General features: G+C 47.0%; 5 protein-coding genes across 5 annotated transcripts; 3 read left to right on the forward strand and 2 right to left on the reverse strand.

Annotated features, from left to right (window-relative positions):
* Positions 1–342: 342 nt before the first annotated feature.
* LOC6588082 (alpha-2-macroglobulin receptor-associated protein) lies at positions 343–1,834 on the forward strand. The gene is made up of 5 exons (XM_002013718.2): positions 343–558; positions 613–828; positions 882–1,092; positions 1,154–1,518; positions 1,582–1,834. Exons 1-5 carry the CDS (start codon positions 343–345, stop codon positions 1,708–1,710), a joined length of 1,137 nt encoding a protein of 378 aa, XP_002013754.2. The 3' UTR covers positions 1,711–1,834.
* A 1,350-nt stretch (positions 1,835–3,184) lies between these two features.
* Positions 3,185–5,566, reverse strand: LOC6588130. Its single transcript, XM_002013719.2, has 6 exons — positions 5,226–5,566; positions 4,907–5,158; positions 4,707–4,847; positions 4,511–4,650; positions 4,324–4,454; positions 3,185–4,259 (listed from the first exon to the last, which is right to left on the reverse strand). Exons 1-6 carry the CDS (start codon positions 5,487–5,489, stop codon positions 3,802–3,804), a joined length of 1,386 nt encoding a protein of 461 aa, XP_002013755.1. The 5' UTR covers positions 5,490–5,566; the 3' UTR covers positions 3,185–3,801.
* A 911-nt stretch (positions 5,567–6,477) lies between these two features.
* LOC6588148 (serine-rich adhesin for platelets) lies at positions 6,478–10,582 on the forward strand. Its single transcript, XM_002013721.2, has 8 exons — positions 6,478–6,702; positions 6,874–7,014; positions 7,075–7,205; positions 7,269–7,688; positions 7,752–7,892; positions 7,951–8,561; positions 8,637–8,922; positions 9,263–10,582. The coding sequence occupies exons 1-8, from the start codon at positions 6,560–6,562 to the stop codon at positions 10,042–10,044; spliced, it is 2,655 nt and encodes an 884-aa protein (XP_002013757.1). The 5' UTR covers positions 6,478–6,559; the 3' UTR covers positions 10,045–10,582.
* A 335-nt stretch (positions 10,583–10,917) lies between these two features.
* LOC6588190 (BTB/POZ domain-containing protein KCTD3) lies at positions 10,918–14,239 on the reverse strand. The gene is made up of 2 exons (XM_002013723.2): positions 13,972–14,239; positions 10,918–13,880 (listed from the first exon to the last, which is right to left on the reverse strand). The coding sequence occupies exons 1-2, from the start codon at positions 14,031–14,033 to the stop codon at positions 11,675–11,677; spliced, it is 2,268 nt and encodes a 755-aa protein (XP_002013759.2). The 5' UTR covers positions 14,034–14,239; the 3' UTR covers positions 10,918–11,674.
* Positions 14,240–14,899: 660 nt separating this feature from the next.
* LOC6588182 (L-asparaginase 1) lies at positions 14,900–16,905 on the forward strand. Its single transcript, XM_002013724.2, has 3 exons — positions 14,900–15,036; positions 15,097–15,323; positions 15,379–16,905. Exons 1-3 carry the CDS (start codon positions 14,937–14,939, stop codon positions 16,870–16,872), a joined length of 1,821 nt encoding a protein of 606 aa, XP_002013760.1. The 5' UTR covers positions 14,900–14,936; the 3' UTR covers positions 16,873–16,905.
* The last annotated feature ends 169 nt before the right edge of the window (positions 16,906–17,074 follow it).

Below are 17,074 nucleotides of genomic sequence, written 5' to 3' on the forward strand. Positions count from 1 at the left end.
AGCCAAACGACGGCAGAAAGTGCGCGATTAAAGAAGATGAAGACTTTTTAGATGCAACAGCTGTGTATTTAACATGTCTGACGGTCGTACTGAGGTTATGCGCAAAAATGTATTTCGTCGAGGAAAATGTTTTCGTTAAAAGAGAATTTATTCAAATGAATTCAAAAGAAAATCTGAATACTTCTGTGAGAAGAACAAGCTATAAAATAGCTGATTTGGCATCAGTGGTACTAAAAGTCCCGGCATTCGCTTCGAAGCAAGTTGGCAGATCTAAATAACTGTTTGGCCAGGTCAGCAGCAAAAAAATTGCATGTGCAATTCAAAACGGAAGTCAATACAATTATGCATAGTTTTGGGCAACTTGGTTTGGTGCTTGCACTGGCCTTACTTATAACATGCGTGGATGCTGATAAAAAGCAGAGTAAGAAGTACAGCCGGGAGGCCAACGACCCGCATTTCCAGCAAGTGGCTGACGAAAAGTACGATCCGGATTTTAAGAAAATCCAGCGACCCTTCCGAATGGCCAAATTGAATCTCGTGTGGTCTAAGGCGCAGAATGTGAGTGAGAAATTACAACAAAGATAATGTTAATTAAATGGCGTGTATTTGTAGCGTTTAACGGAGCCTAAGCTAAAGTCATTGTATATGGAGTTGAAAATCCACGATAAAGAAGAGATCGCTTGGAAGCAGCTTAACTCGCAGCACAAGGACAAGGATGGTTTGAAGGAAAACGAACTGCGCCGAAAGCTGATTGGCATAATGAGCAGCTACGATCTTTTGGAGCACTTTGACGAAACTGAAGATGCTGAGAAAATCAAACCCTTCAAAGTACGTCTCTTTTCGAGTTCAAAAGGTTGATTCATTGCTCTTACCACTCACAGAAATTCCACGACCCCGAGGAACGCCATAAAAATAAAAGTCTCTTTAAGGACAAGAAACTTAACAGGCTGTGGGAAAAAGCGGAAGTTTCCGGCTTCACTTCGGAGGAATTGAAGTCCCTGAAGCAGGAGTTTGAGCATCATCAGGACAAAGTAGATGTCTACTACAGCTTGCTGGAAAACATTGGTTCTGTGGACACCGATAAGCACGAGAGTAAGTTTAGACACAGTATGTGAGAACAAGAAGTGTTACACAAATTATTTCCTCCATCTAGATGCCATTAACACTGAAGACCTTGACACGTACAATCTCATTTCGAACAATGATGCCAACGAAAACGAGATAAAGACGCATGATCAGAATGTGAAAAAGTTTGAGAACGACCTGAACACTCTACGGGGCCATCATGTTGGAATCAAGGATCACTACGACCGGCTGGAACGCCTGGTGTCGTCCGGACCGCATAGCCAAGATTTTATCGAGCCCAAGGTTCAGGGCTTGTGGCGCGTCGCTCAGGCAAGCAATTTCACGGTTAAGGAACTGGCTTCCATTAAGACCGAACTCAATCATTTTGAAAGTCGCTTGCTGAAGTTGCGACATCTGCATGCCGAGCATGCTCTGCACAAGGAGAAGTACAAGGTATGAAGGCCAGGAGTCTACCAAAACAGATCGATTTAATAATTTTAAATTTTCTTCTTCTAGGATGAGAAGCACAAGGACAAAAGCAACCGCTTCGAAGATATGGAGGATCAATTGAAAAAACAAGCACGCAAGGTGGAAAAATTGCAGGAGAACATTGAGAAAACTATCTTCAAGCATTCAGAGCTATGATCAAAACGAATCATTAAACGTGCCAAGCGAATAAATTAGATTTAAGACTAAGCTGTTGCTTAGCATAGAAATAAGTATAGTTTTGAGACCAAATATTTGTATGAAATGAAAACTTATGAACATATGCGCAAAAAGAGCACTCTTTTCGGGGTATTACTTTTGATGAGTACGGCTAAAAAAAATCGGGAGTGGAGCAAAATAAGAGAGAGATCGAATAGGGGCTCGCCTCTTCTAGCTTTGTTCGTTCCCTGGAAAAACGGGGACAGGAAAAGAAAGCATGCTCCGCGTCTTCGTATATTCCGGGCCCGCAGTAGCTGCAGTATGGGTCGTCGGCATGCTTGAATCGTTGTAAATGAAGCAGCCATGCCCCGTTAGCAATTGGACGAGGTAGTGGTCTATCTGGCCTCTGGTATGACGGCACCCTCATTGCTGGTGCCACACAACTGACCCATTGAGGATTATGGAGGTGTCTGCTGCGATGTCTTGGGCCTCCAGTGTTGGCCATCATCCTACTAATGGCCGCTGTTGCTGCGGCTGCCTTCGCGCTTGCGTACTCAAGGTGCGCCTTGAATATGAGTCGCGGGTCAACCACTAACCCTAGGTATTTTAGGGCGGGCTTGGTCATGATGGCAGTGCTGCCAACCATTACGCACGCCTGCCCGACCACCTTCCTGCTGCTTATGAGCACAGCCTCCATTTTCTTCACCGACAGGTACAGTCCATTCGCTGCTAGCCAGGATTTCATGCTTCCAACTGCTTCGTTGCGTCAGACCTCTGCTCCTTTTTTTAGTTTTGCTACCGTGACCAGTGCGAACCAACCTTCCGGTTGGTTCAGGCGCGGGATGTCATCGTACATCGCGTTCCATAGGATCGGCCCTAAGACCGAACCCTGCGGGACGCCCCCGGTGATCGTCTGCGGCTTCGCTCCCTCTCCCTCCTCTTCAGGGCATCGAGGATGCTGCTCCAGCTGGCCGATTTGAAGTCGTTCCACAAGTCTAGCTTACTAGCTTACAGTACTCCTTCGTGCCTCCCGCCCATCGCGTACCTGCTATGGCTTCTCTGGCTATGCTCGTGACCTTCTGTAGTGGTGTCTGTGGTGCTTCTCTGCTTCCTGAACCCAAATTGGAGGGTAGAGAGGCCATGTCGCTGCGTCAGCTCGGCCTCGAGTCGGTTGCATACCGTCCTCTCAAAGATCTTACCCACACCAACTAGCATGCATAGTGGTTGGTATGCCGATGGGTCGCTTAGGTCCTTGCCTGGCTTGGGTACCAGAAAAAGGCTCTGGCGTTTCCATGCTATTGGTACGATCCGCTCCTGGGTGCACTCACACATCCGTGTGAAGGCTTCTGGGTTGGCACTGACCACTGAGATCTAACTGGAGCGTTGATACCATCTAGTTGCATAGTTATTATTATTATATTTATTACAATGAAGTGTTATTAAAGTATAATACAATTTAAGAGCAGTGCATGTTTTAAAATACAGCGAATAAATATATTTACACCGAAATTCTAATTTTTTCCCTACGAATATATATACACACACCATATAATAGATCTATATACATAGATATTTAAATACGAGTATGTAAATCAAATATATTAGTTGTATACATATTGAACTAGTTTTACACGATTCGAAAACACCGAATACATATATAAATTTCGCTTACATTCAATTAATATGCAACTCCACACAGTGCGACAGAGCGACCACTGCGAATAAGTAAAATGAACGGAAACGAAACGGCTCAGCGCCGCATTGTAAATACGAAATGTTCAACAAATTACATTGAAAGTATATCCAATTTTTTTGAGTGGCCGGCCGGCAGCATAATAAAAACATGCAATAATATATAGACGATTTGGAGGCCTACTTAAAACGATCTTATTGTTGAAGATTTATACTTAACCACACTTATCGTGAACAGGCGAATAAGAACACGAAAAATAATTTAAATAAAGAAACTTTAACTACGACAAATCAACTGCAAATTGAATTATTCTTAGGCACTAGGTTCCAATATAAAATTGGGTAAAGATGATCACGGACAATACGCTTAAAATATAAACTAAGGTTTGCAGCTTACTGCTAGATATTATGTATCGCATCTTCCTCGTGGTCATCCACCACTGTGAATCCATCTTCTTCGGTGATACTACGGCTTTTGCTGTCGCTGCTGCTGTTGTTGCTGACATCTAGTTTTGGTTTTTTATCTTCTGCGGAAGGAGCTTCCAGAGGTCCCATTAGCTCCTGGACTCCCGATACAGCCGGTAGTTGTTGTTTGACACTCTTTTGAGTGTCGCCTATCACGTTCAACAGCATTTTCAGATTCTCTCCTGATATACAATCTCCAACAGTTTCTCTCCCAGCGATCGAAGCCTGAGACTGAAGCATAGGCGGAGTGTCGGTATGGCCTGGTCTAGTGTGAAGTAGTGTACCCCACGCTCTGGGACTAATGATGTATTTGAATGTTAACTTGATAATGTACCCCACCAAAGCTACCAAAAATATGGGAGCAATAAGGTTGTAGGGGAAAGATAATCCAGCTGTGGGTACAATAAATAAATGGTGGTTATCCAGGCACATTTTTCTCTGGCGGAAGGTACTTACAGGACAGCTTCGTCATAGTTTTCGAAACCTTCTCCAAAAGCAGTTCCAATTGCTTAAGAAACAAGTCGTTTATATACATAATGAAGACATGATCTGGTAGGCAGTATGTAAGGTTGAGTTTTGAAGATTTTCTAAAAGACGAAATCAATTTTGTATCTACTGATACCTCTAAGAGCGATCGGTATACCTCAGTCTCTCCTTTTGTTCGGCCTCCGTTGATGGCCTGACCACAAAATTCCTCAGTCGTTGAATCCAAGACATTTCATCGTAGCTTAGCGGTTCCTGGTGACTGTTGATAACATCCAACATAGCGTCAACTTCCAATTTCTGAGGGGAGGTGGTAAGATTAGCAAAGTGTCATTGGAGGGCGTCCTTTTACCCACTCTATTGCACTCCAAATATGTGTGGAAGTATCCACATAGAAGCACGCCTCCTAAAATAACACTGATTAGCCGGAATCGGAAGCGTTTGTGCACAATGCAGACAGCCAAGGCAGCCAGCGCCGCTAAAACCATAAATTGCACCTGTGGGACATGTTTTCGTTGAGCAAATGCTACTTCTCCATAAACAATGCAATAGTCACCTCGGATATTTTCAACAGTTGTGTAAAATCCTTGAGAATATCAGTAACTAAAGCCCACACGCCCATCCCCTGATGTGTATAGTCGCATCCGAAGGCGCCTTCAACGAGTGGCGCTGCTTCCGCCCTCTCCAGTATCCTGGTGAGCAAAATGTCTAGATCGCGAGCATCTTGCACGTGTTCTAGCTCTTCTATTTGTGACGGAAGCAACGAGAACAGCAGCGATCGCTTGTAGAGCGTTGCGGTGGCATCATACTATTTACAAACAAACCATGGTCATGACGTCATGCCAGCCAAATTTGATCTTCAAAAGCAAACTTACCTGCAAACTTTTCCGTTGAAATAGTAGGTTTACAAACTTCTTAAAATACACTAGGGAGAGTGCATCCTCAATGGCAGCCGGAGACCTATGCGGCATTTCCGGGCACTCGCACTGGGGGCAGGATTCGCCAAGGGTCTGATCGAAATCCATGACGAAATTCGACCAGCCGTCATGAGGGTCTATCGGTTTTTGTTCACTACCACTCTGGCAGCACACATTATTAAATATCAATAAGCAACAACTGATTATTGTGCCTGTTTTCATTGCTCTTTTTTTCCAGATGGACGGCGCGGATTAAATAAATATAAGTTTTGTGGCACAGATGGAAATGGCGCGGTAGTGGTATCAAACCATCGAGGGCACTATCGATAGTATCGATATTTTGGTTCGGATGGAACGCCTGGTGTCGTCCTGACCACATAGCCAAGATTTTATCGAGCCCAAGGTTCGGCTTGTGGCGCGTCGCTCAGGCAAGCAATTTCACGGTTAAGGTACTGGCTTCCATTAAGACCGAACTCAATCATTTTGAAAGTCGCTTGCTGAAGTTGCGACATCTGCATGCCGAGCATGCTCTGCACAAGGAGAAGTACAAGGTATGAAGGCCAGGAGTCTACCAAAACAGATCGATTTAATAATTTTAAATTTTCTTCTTCTAGGATGAGAAGCACAAGGACAAAAGCAACCGCTTCGAAGATATGGAGGATCAATTGAATAAACAAGCACGCAAGGTGGAAAAATTGCAGGAGAACATTGAGAAAACTATCTTCAAGCATTCAGAGCTATGATCAAAACGAATCATTAAATGTGCCAAGCGAATAAATTAGATTTAAGAACGACCTATTGTGTCAAGCACAAATGTTAAGCTATCGCTTAGCATAGAAAAAGGTATAGTTTTGAGACCAAATATTTGTATGAAATGAAAACTCATGAACATATGTGTGTCTTTTCTATTCCTTTTTCTTATAACAAGTTGGTGTGCTAAAAGCGCTCCCTTTTCGGGGTATTATTTTTGCTGAGTACGCCAAAAAATATCGGGAGTGTGGCATAATAAGAGAGAGATCGAATACACCACCTTGTTATAACTTCATCATGATCTATTAATTGGTATTTTGGCATATACTACATATGGTCATACAGATTTAAGGGATAAATATCTTGCACAGTATGACCGCATTTCAGTCGCGTTGTTGTTGTTGTTTCGAGTCGACTACAAAAAAACAAGAAGAAAAAGTCTTAACGTAACAAAAAGTATTAGCATTGATGTATAGTAAATAGTGGAAAAGTGTTTAATGGGTACATAGTGCATATGTATAGATACGGACATAGGTATAAGCATGGGCATGGTCGAGACGGCGACGTCGGAGTATCGCTTGGAAGCCAACACCTCCTACACGTACCTCCTGGTGACGCTCAACTTGACGCTGACTCTCATTGTAATGTTAGGCGCGTGTCTCTGCTGCAAAAAGAAAATACCAAAGTAAGTCAGTCGTGCATCGGGTGCAGGAGCGGAGCCCCCGAATGCTCAGAGAGCTCGAGTTGCCACCGCGAGAGAGTGAAAGTCGGATCTCTCTGCCGCCCAGTTACAGTTGGATGCACTCATGCCACTAATTCCTCATTTTCCCCCCCACTCTCAACTCTACGCTCTCAGAAATGATTTGCTCGGACTCGAGGGTATGGTCAAGCTGAAGAATCCGGATGAGGTCATTGTGGTAACCAGCCTGGTAGGCAACAGTGAGTCGCAGGCGGAGCTGAATGCCTCCACTGTCTCGAATGCTGACTCGGAAAAGCGGTAAGTCCCGTATTATTTATTTACTATGTAGAAATAAAATTATCATGAACTCAATTTCAGATCAAGTACAGCGGCGCATCGTAGTTTGCCTGATATTCCTGTGGCCGAAAGCAACGATAATGGCTCCGAATTATACGAAACTGTTGCGGATAAACAGCTTGTGGATGCACGCAATGCACGTAGTCAAAGTCGTATGTGGAAACCCCGCTTGCAAAATGTTTTGCACTTCTACTATCTTGCCTTTGTCCCCACAGCCCAGCCCAGCCTTAAGAAGCAGACAAGCGTTTCGCAGCACAGCTCGATAAGCCAGGCGGATGATGTCAGCTCGCCATATTCGCGTGTCAAGGGACTACCGCATGATTATGCCAAAGTTCGAGGCACTGAGCATCCCTATGCCCAGCTAAATGCACCGTCCACATCCCATTCGGCGCAAGGTGCTGCTGCAGCGGCGGCTGCGGTCGTAGCAGGCTCATCAAGTGAGGGCGCCGATCACCTGCATCGGAGCTCCCAGCACAGCGACGGCTCGAGGGACCACAATGACTCTGCTCCAGCGCAAGTGGAAATTCCGGCAGCTTCGGCCATTGCGGGCATGATATCAGCCAGCCAAGATCTGCCCTATATGACGCCGCCCATTGCTAACCAGCACTTTAGTGGTGATTCCCAGGACTCGTCAAGTAAGTGTGCAGCACTTCCTAAAAAGTACATAAGTATTTGAATGATCTTTAACCACTTCACAGAGGGATACACAAGCATTAGCGTGCGTGAGCCGCTGGCCAATATACTGGCGCAACAGCCACCGGGCAAGCCTCCTAACAGAAATGCCTCCCTAGCACGAGATGGAAATGACTCTCATTATGCCACCGTATCCGATGATTCAGGTGGGTATTATTTAAAAAATGTGTTGATGGAAGTAAAAACAGTCTTGGGATTTACTAGATGAAACGTATGCCGCTATTGAGGATCCCAACAATCGTCACCCAACGAATGCCGCCGATATTTATACCAGCGGCTCGGAGACCTACGCACAAATCCAGCCCATGCAGATCAATCCCATAGTGGTGGCCGTTGAGATCAACAACAGCAGCAGCCTGCCAACAACGAACTCAGCCGCGGGCGTGGTCAGTGGAGGCATCCAGAGTGGAGCTCTCAGGCAGACTAACACCAACATTGGACCAACTGATCATGCCGTGCCCGTCCCCCCGCCTGTGGATAGCTTACGAGCGCAAATGCACTCACGACAGGCATCGTCCTCGTCGAATAATAGCACTTCTGTGTGTAATCTGGGCTCGCCCAAGCCGGAGAAGCGGCAGGCGAACTCGCCGCTGCCACCGACGCCCAAGTCAAGTGCCCATCTGCATGCGAGCAGCATTAGCAACCTCGCCTCTGCCCGTAATTCTGTAATTTCGGTGATTGAAGCTAGCGGCGATGGTCACGAAGTTGAGGCACCCGCCGAGGCATCTCCACAGCGCAAGCACAGCAAAAGTCTCAGTCCCTCAAAGGATGGCGGCGGCGAGGGCAATAAAAACATTGAGGGCATGTATGCCAAGGTAAACGTCATTGAATCCTCAACAGCTACAGCCAGTACTCGACTCTAACTTATTTTCATTCCGCCCTGCTTTTAGGTCATGAAGAAACACAAATTCTCTCGCAATTCTCCCTCGTCGCAGAACAGCTCGCCCATTCTCACGCGCAAGCAGCAGCAAGATACTTTGGGAGTGAGCCCCTTAGACAGTGCGGCAGCGTTGCTTGTGGACCCACAGAAGGGTGCTCGCGTGCGTAGCAACAGCTACTCGGCCAAGGATCATGGCTATGAGACGATCCCAGCAGATGGCCAGCTTATGCACGAGAATCGCAAATCGGATTGCTATGCAGCCAATATGCTGCAGAAGGAGCGCCAACACGAAGGAGGTAACAACACGGAGAGCTACCAGACCTCTGACCCTGCTATTTATCCTTGCCTAATCTCTAACCTGCGGCTAATCTCATCTCTTCCTAATACCTAATCTGCCTAACTATCTATGTATCTATCTGTCTCTCCTTGTGCCTTCCCCACTTAGTCGAATTGCCAAAATGAGAAATTTTCGTATTTGTTCAGTTGAAACGACGAAAATTTCATGAGTTTTTATTTGGAAATAGCCGTGGTTAGTATCGCATCCAGGATACCCATCGAACAATCCACAAAAGACATTAATTATATTCTATTGAAAACCGGCCCACTTACTGTTGTCGTTTCCCGCCACCATTTCAGCGATTGCCCCCCAGCCTGTGACGAAAGCGACAGCGACTGGGATCAGCGGCGCCAGCACAAAGCACTATGAGACTATTAGCCAGCCAACGCCACCGCCGCCGCCTCCGTCAAAATGCAACAACGATCCAGGCTACGAGCAACTGCAGCTGCATCCCGTCCAAACTGAAGATGATGCCAAGAAATCTGACTATGATCCCAACTATGAGGTGCTCAAGAGTCGCGCCCACTCGGACGACGGATATGCCAAGGTGCTGGAGAAGAAACGGGCACCCACTGCGGATGCTGGGGGCTACAGCACTATTCCAGGTGCCGATGCCAATCACAACTATGCCAGCATTCTGGAAACGAAGGCCACCGCGGAAACGGACCACTATGCGAGAATAGCCGAAAATGTAGCTGCCAGCACACCGGGAAGCACTTCGAACAGCAGTCGCTTAACCCTGACATCGCCCACCTCCACTTCCACATCCAATTCCCTGTCGCTCAACTCGTCAACAGTGGCAACCAGCACGCCGATATCCTCCCAGTACGAGTCTTTAACAGGAACGGGCAGCGAAACGGATCCCAACTATGAGTCGGTGTGCTACCTAACCACAGGAGCCACAGCAACGACCACAACGACTACTAGCACGAGTAGCGGGGGCGGTTTCGTGGAGCATGCTTATGAGCCGCTTCAGGCTGATTTGGAGTCGGACACGCAGGCGAGCAGTCCAATGAGCGGAGCCACGGCCACTTCCACGCCCAGTGAGCAGTTGCTAGTAGATGACTACTTCCACGTATAGTCAGTAGGAGCCCCATTAGCTGGATCGAGCTGGATCTCCCCCCTCCCCATCATAATCAGTTTTTTTGCTTAGCAATCTTTCACGCACATATCATTCATTTGATGCACACTCATAAGAAGAAACGCATAAATCGTAGATACATACAGCGCTCGCTCAGCGACAGTCTTTAGATTAGGCTGCAGGTCCGTTGACCCATGGTACGTGGACTTGCAGGCCAAGTAGTAACCAAGTACTATCTACCCAATATGGCACACAGCTTCATATCGGTTTGCTCTTTAGTACATAGCATAGTCCCGTAGTCTTAAGTTAACTTTGTGTACAAACTATTTGTATGTCTCCGGTTCGACAATTATTGTGTACTTCCAGCAGTCGCGAGAGGGTATATCGCTCCCTATACATACACTCCACAATATCTACAATATGGATTATTCTATCTAAGTACCAGTGCGTCCTATTTTAGGTAAATTGAATGCGAATTGTAAGCAGAACAAAGAACAAAGAGCTACGCGCCACTTGACGCGGCATTTTTTTAAATTGATAAGCACAAGCGTCGGGTTGGTTTGGATTCGGTGGGTTGTTATTTAAAGCAATGATATTTAGACGGATATAGGGGGGAAGAGTACACACCTACCTACCTACTAATACATTTACATATATGTATATATTATATATATTTTTATATGTTTTGGCGTTTTTGCTGCTTTTTACTTTACTAAAACAGATACGAAGACGGAACGACGAGCCAAGTATTGTGTATTTGTATTTGTATTTGTATTTATAAATGTTAAAGAAACAAGACACTTCCAAGTATTCAAGCAACAAGAAACTAAGATAAAACGTTCAATAAATTATTGATGACTCACAAAAATGATATCTGTATTTTATAGTTATTCTTTATTGCATATGTATATGGTTTAAGGATTACAACAGGACCGTCTGCACACAGGTAACACGGCAGATCAATATTCTATATCAAGTGAATGCATACCTAACCCGCGCACAAAAACAAAGTGCATTCGTCGGGTGCAAAAGATAAAGATACGACACTTGACAAAATTAAAAAAAATCACAAATTATAATCTAGGGAAAAGATTGCCAAATTAAGACGGTGCCACAAAGGAGGAGACCGAAAGTATTCTATATTATATACTGAATGCCCTTCGTTCCAATGAACAACATAACGCATCGTGAGAACACCTCCATTGTGGACAACCTTAGGAGTTGGGCTCTATAGGTCGCTTGCAGAAGTCTTATACTCTGATTTATATTGTTTTAACTATGGGGGGATAGGATTTAACTAATTCGAATAATTTTAGCTAGAACAAAGGCCTATTACAATTCCTTAGTGTACTTATAATGCGCAGGACATAACAGGGGATACACACTTGCCATTGCAACATCCACATCGAGCACATAAAATGGAGATTATTTGAGTTAAAAGTTAAATGCCGGGATGCCGTCAATTTCTGGCTGTAGCGGCCTGCATGAGTCGCGTCACCCACATGTAGATGAGGACGCAGAGTATAAACTGCAGGAATACAAATTGAAAGTCGAAGATCATGCTACACCTATGAAATGTGAACGATGAAACGCGCCCGACAAGCGCCGAACAAGCAGCCGCTTCCACGTTTCATTCATTGTTGGCATCGGGCATCGGAAGGATCACTGGCTCAGGTGCACCAGCACCAGCACCAGCACCAGCAGCAGCAGCAGCTGCTACTGCCGCGACTCCTCCAGCTGGCACTCCCGCCGCCTGTGGTGGCGGCGGCATGGGTTGCACTTGTGGCGATGGAGGCGGTGCGACGACCGGCTCACGATTCAGCAAGGCAATATTGCTGGCCTTCATGCGAGCTATAGAGGAGGCCATTCCAGTGCCGTTGCCCACAACTGATAGACACGGTGACATACAAGGCGTTGAGCATGATGAATTGCTGATTTCACACTGGTCAAGTAGGCGGAGAAGCTCGTTAGTGTCGGGTCCGCCGTTGGTTTTCTGCCGGGGCTCATCCTTGGAAATCAGCGACAGTGCGGTGGTCAGATCCCACATCTGAATGGCGCCGTTGCAGTGGCCAGTGAGTATAAATCGTGATCCCATGCGCGACGAGACTTCGCACTCGTGTACGCAAAATGCTGATATGGTAGAGCTGTCCACGGACCGGATGACACAGACGCGATCCCCATTCGAGGCCAGGCGCACGTAAAGCTGGTCCGTCTCGGGCACGACCTTCTGGACAAAGATCATGTCGTCAAAGTCGCCGTAGGGACCAAAATCATTGCCAGCCGCATAGCTGTAGTTCGAGTCGGTGGCCTCCAGCGAGACAATTTTGAACGAGGCCTCCGGCGTGGAGCCCGGCTGGGTGGAGAGCATTCCCCGGAATCGGGTAAGGCCCCAGGTGCGCACATGATGATATTCGCTGCACACCGACACGAGATACTTCTCAGAGAGCATTACCTTGGTGACGGGGCTCTGGTGGACAAAGAAGGTTTCGAACAGGTGGGGTCCGTGACCAGCTGTCTCCGGATGTTGAACAATAATGCGCACCGCTCCCGATTTGGTGCCATAGGCGATCTCGATCCAATTACCACTGATGCTTGACGTCTTCGGAGTTAGATAGACGGAGATGGCGGTAATGGGGTCCAGCGTCACATCCTTGTAAAGTTCGGTGACCAACAGATCGTTATCCTTCATTCGGAGTGGAAATTTCTGCATGTCTATGTAGTAGATGGAGCCGTTGTTGCATCCAAGCAGCAGAAAGGATCCAGCGGAGTCAAACGAGAGTACGGGAACCAAGTCCTGAATTTGCCAGTGCTGGGTCATGGCATGCCAGACGCCAATCTTGCCGGAGGAGGACAGGGCCACCAGCTGGCTGCCAATGAAGAACAGGTACTCTACCCTCACATTGAGATTAAAGGTACCCACGTCCGTCTTCTGGCCACCCTCCTGTATGCTCCACAGTCTTATCTGGCTGCCATACGAGATGGCCACCATTTTGCTCGGAATGGGCTCCGCCGTCGATGTGTTTACCTTTGAGTTGATCGCTATCCGCTCAATCGTGGCATCAATGTGTGGCGATGTAAAAACCTGCTGCCATCCGTTTGAGTCTTTCACGCGGTAGCAGGTCACAAAGTGGGCATAGGCCACGGCTATCCAGTTCTGATGAGCCTTGATAATCTGCACTCTTAGAGGATCCACCCAATGGGAACTCTGGGTGGGGCTGAACACCATGCCAACCTCGTTTTTAAACACTTTGTTCAGATCCGCCGATGAGTTGCGAGAGTGTCGCATAAAATCTAAGGAAGGATTCCGGGAGTGCAGCATGGGAGCGGGGGGGTTAGAGCTGCCGCTGCCGTTTCCACTACCCGTTCGGGCCAGGCGTAGATCCCACGAAGAGTTTCGCGAATGTGAGGCTCGGGACGGCTCCGGCACCCGCACCATTGATCCAGGTCGCCCCCCCGCATTTCCCGATGTGGATGGCAGAACTTCGTCGACGGCTGCCTGCACAGTCTCATTAGAGGGCATCGGCGGAGCCGCCAGGAATCCGTAGAAGATCACATCGCCACAGGATGAGTGATTCAGATCCTCGCAGAGAGCCAGACGCTTGGTCAGGGGTGTTATCCCATAGTATTCGGCCTCATGTCGCAGGGCGCGTATCTCGCAATTCTTGATATCGATGTCCTTTGTCCGCAAATAGTTGAGAATGATGGAAAAGAGGGTCGGATCGCGGTCAATAAAGATGGCATTGTACTCGTCTCTCAGGCTGGAGATGCGCCCACTGAGAAGAGCCGTGAAGAATGTATCTGGTATCCACGTAAGCGTTTGCCGTGACGTAGAGAATCTACGGGAAACGGAACGTTAAATATTGCATGCGTCATCAGCGTCATTCACATCTCGCATCGAGCATCGTAATATAGACTTTGGGTTCTTACCGTTGACCACCCACATTGAGATTGACCAAGTCACTGATAGCAGTATGCATAAAGTAGGACATCCCCTTGTCCGAAGCTGCCGCAGCAGCGGAGAAATGTTTTTAATTTGCTTCTATTTGTGTGGCTTCCTCTCAGCGTTGGCCCCCAACTGCAACTGAACGAACGGACAGCAGCCACAAACAGCGACAAAGATAACTACGCGACGGGAATTTAGTGTCACTTGAGAGCTCTGCTGGGTGCAATTTAGTCGTTTAATGTAATTATGCTTTATTTATTTTTATTTATACTCTGCACCAGCCGATTTTCGATAACTCTGACCCTCAGAAATATACCGTCTCAGTTTTATAATATACCGTAAATATACCGATGAAAAATTGTAATATAAATAGTAAGTAACGGCCATACAATTCAATTGTTATATGCAGCGAGGTTTTTGAAAACGACAAAATCCGCGCCATCTCGATCGCGAACACACAGGGGAGAACACACAGGTGACCCTTCTAAATACAGCCATGAGGTAGAGCAACATTTTTATCGCCCTCCACAAAGACGAAAATCTGTGGCAAAACGTATGTATGAGAATCGTAAATTCATGAGAATCGTGTTACAGTTAAATCTCTGCCTCATGTAGACAACGAGAGAGCTGCTGGATTTTGAGCGCTCTTTCGCGCTATTCCACATGAAATTATATATTATAATTATATATATATATATAACCGTGGGAATATAGATATTCTTTATGGCTAGTGGTATTCCCCATCTCTAGTGTGCCATAAACGCCCTAGCACGTTTCTGTTAAAAAATACTGTATCTACCAAATGAATTTCTGGTATGTACTGTCTGGTTAAGGCGCCAAATTTTAAAACGAAACTGTACAAATAACAATGATTTAGCTGTCTATTAATCATTTATAAAACAACATTCAAAATTAATTGTAGTTGCCCCAATAGCAGAAATCCTTAGAAATGCCGGCCAAAAATTGTGGGTGCCGCAAGAAGAAGGAAGTCCGCGTACATGTCATCTATACGGGTGGGACAATCGGGATGATGCGGAATTCATCGGGAGGTATACGAGTATAATCAATGTAAACTATATTCCTTACAAGTGCACATCTTCTTTGGCTAGTGCTGGCCCCTGCCCGCAAGGAATTGACGGCACGGTTGCGCGAATATCCCAACTGTCATGATAAACAATATAAGTCCGTCCAGCCAGAGAATTCGTCGCTTATGGTGCTGCCCATGGTGGAGGGTGCACCTTGTCGTATCCTGTATGATCTGGTGGAGTACTGTCCCTTGTTGGATTCCAGTTGCATGGGCTTTGACGAGTGGAAGCAAATAGCCAAGGACGTGTTTGTAAGTTTTGTATGTCTTTCCTTTCTCCCTTCTTAGACAACACATCTGTCTGTAGAATGCTTACAAGTCCTATGACGGCTTTGTCATACTTCATGGCACGGATACGTTGGCATACACGGCCTCTGCTCTAGCTTTCATGTTGGAGAATCTCAACAAACCCGTTGTGTTGACGGGGGCACAAATCCCCATTTTCGAGACCCGCACCGATGGCCGGGACAATTTTCTGGGATCTCTGCTCTTGGCGGGCCAATATAACATTCCGGAAGTCCTTGTTTTCTTTGGCAATAAGATCCTGCGGGGCTGTCGCACCTCCAAGATCAACGCCGACTCCTTCCATGCCTTCGACTCGCCAAATCAGCCACCACTGGGCCAGTCGGGCATTAAATTTGAGATCAACAACCGCCAAATATTCCGTCCCTGCAACATCGGGGAGTTTTCGGTGCACTGCTGCTTGGAGAGGAATGTGGGCATATTGCGCATGTATCCAGGCATAACTACCGCCGTGATGTGTGCCTTCCTCAGGGAGCCCATGAAGGGTGTGGTCCTGCAGAGTTTCGGGGCCGGCAACATCCCAGCGAATCGTGAGGAAATCCTAGACGTTCTGCGCGAGGCGGTCGGCAGGGGTGTCCTAGTGGTCAATATTACGCAGTGTTCCGTCGGAATCGTTGCCCCCATTTACGAGTCCGGCAGTGTTCTCACGGAAATAGGTGTGATTCCTGGCTATGATATGACTCCAGAGGCAGCTCTCACCAAGTTGGCCTACGTGCTGGGCAAGTGCGAATGGGATCTGGCGAACAAGAAGAAGGTGATGCACCTGAGCCTCCGCGGGGAGCTGACCACCAATAAGCTGGCCAAAATCAACGATATCGACCTGATTGAGGGCGTGGCACGCACTCTGCACATGTCCTCCTCGGTCGAGCGGGAACAGATGTGCTCGATCTTCTATCCCGCACTGGTGTCCGCTGCCGTCATGAGCGGCGATGTGGAAAAGCTGGGGGATCTCAAGCAGTATGGGGCTGATCTGTGTGACGAAAACTGTGACGGTCGCACCGCCCTGCACCTGGCCTGCTATCTGGGCAAGCTGAACTGCGTGAGCTTTTTGCTGTCCGTTGGCTGTGCGGTGAATGTCCACGATCGGTTTAACCGCACGCCGCTGCACGAGGCCGTCGACACGGACAATCATGACGTGATAAAGGCTCTGCTCTGCCAAGGGGCTGTCCTCAGCGACCCTCCGGAGGTGCAGGCGGAACTGCTGCGCGCCCTGACGGAGCGCGGCAAGATCAAACGCATGGAGTCCTATCGGCTGGCCGGCGCCGATTTAACCCTGGCGGATCGCACGGGACGCACGGCTATGCATTATGCCTGCCAGTTGGGCAACCACGAAGTGGTCGACTATCTCCTGCCCTTCTACAAGAATCCCTATGTGAAGGACGAGCTGGGCATGACGCCTATAGATTACGCCAAGGCCGCCCATCATGACCACATCGTGACGTTGCTGCGCTTCAGGGAGAACAACTACAAGAAGGATCCATGTGGCTGTATAAATTAGAAAGATCAATTAAAATGATTCCATACTCGTTTTGTTTTTGTTGTTTTTTTTGTCAAATTTCAAATATTATTAGCTTATACCTTGTTTATATATATATATATATATATATAAATATACATATATATATTTATATGTTTAATTAGTGGTTTGTCCAAGTCAAGGGCGACGACCATGACGATATTAGCTGCATAGGTAACACATT

The sequence above is a fragment of the Drosophila persimilis genome, unplaced genomic scaffold (assembly GCF_003286085.1).
Source record: "Drosophila persimilis strain 14011-0111.01,24,50 unplaced genomic scaffold, DperRS2 tig00000000-arrow-pilon, whole genome shotgun sequence".
Classification (NCBI taxonomy): Eukaryota; Metazoa; Arthropoda; class Insecta; order Diptera; family Drosophilidae; genus Drosophila; species Drosophila persimilis.

What these genes read in the sequence shown, in the direction of transcription:
- LOC6588082 (XM_002013718.2), top strand. Translation starts at nt 343, where the DNA reads ATGCATAGTTTTGGGCAACTTGGTTTGGTGCTTGCACTGGCCTTACTT. An exon ending in AGAAAATCAAACCCTTCAAA is followed by an intron (nt 829 to 881) that starts GTACGTCTCTTT and finishes TACCACTCACAG; the next exon opens with AAATTCCACGACCCCGAGGA. An exon ending in TGCACAAGGAGAAGTACAAG is followed by an intron (nt 1,519 to 1,581) that starts GTATGAAGGCCA and finishes TTCTTCTTCTAG; the next exon opens with GATGAGAAGCACAAGGACAA.
- LOC6588130 (XM_002013719.2), bottom strand. Translation starts at nt 5,489, where the DNA reads ATGAAAACAGGCACAATAATCAGTTGTTGCTTATTGATATTTAATAAT. An exon ending in TTCAACGGAAAAGTTTGCAG is followed by an intron (nt 5,159 to 5,225) that starts GTAAGTTTGCTT and finishes GTTTGTAAATAG; the next exon opens with TATGATGCCACCGCAACGCT. An exon ending in CATATTTGGAGTGCAATAGA is followed by an intron (nt 4,651 to 4,706) that starts GTGGGTAAAAGG and finishes ACCTCCCCTCAG; the next exon opens with AAATTGGAAGTTGACGCTAT.
- LOC6588148 (XM_002013721.2), top strand. Translation starts at nt 6,560, where the DNA reads ATGGGCATGGTCGAGACGGCGACGTCGGAGTATCGCTTGGAAGCCAAC. An exon ending in TGCAAAAAGAAAATACCAAA is followed by an intron (nt 6,703 to 6,873) that starts GTAAGTCAGTCG and finishes CTACGCTCTCAG; the next exon opens with AAATGATTTGCTCGGACTCG. An exon ending in TTGAGGGCATGTATGCCAAG is followed by an intron (nt 8,562 to 8,636) that starts GTAAACGTCATT and finishes CCCTGCTTTTAG; the next exon opens with GTCATGAAGAAACACAAATT.
- LOC6588190 (XM_002013723.2), bottom strand. Translation starts at nt 14,033, where the DNA reads ATGTCCTACTTTATGCATACTGCTATCAGTGACTTGGTCAATCTCAAT. An exon ending in CTCAATGTGGGTGGTCAACG is followed by an intron (nt 13,881 to 13,971) that starts GTAAGAACCCAA and finishes CGTTTCCCGTAG; the next exon opens with ATTCTCTACGTCACGGCAAA.
- LOC6588182 (XM_002013724.2), top strand. Translation starts at nt 14,937, where the DNA reads ATGCCGGCCAAAAATTGTGGGTGCCGCAAGAAGAAGGAAGTCCGCGTA. An exon ending in GATGCGGAATTCATCGGGAG is followed by an intron (nt 15,037 to 15,096) that starts GTATACGAGTAT and finishes TTCTTTGGCTAG; the next exon opens with TGCTGGCCCCTGCCCGCAAG. An exon ending in AAATAGCCAAGGACGTGTTT is followed by an intron (nt 15,324 to 15,378) that starts GTAAGTTTTGTA and finishes ATCTGTCTGTAG; the next exon opens with AATGCTTACAAGTCCTATGA.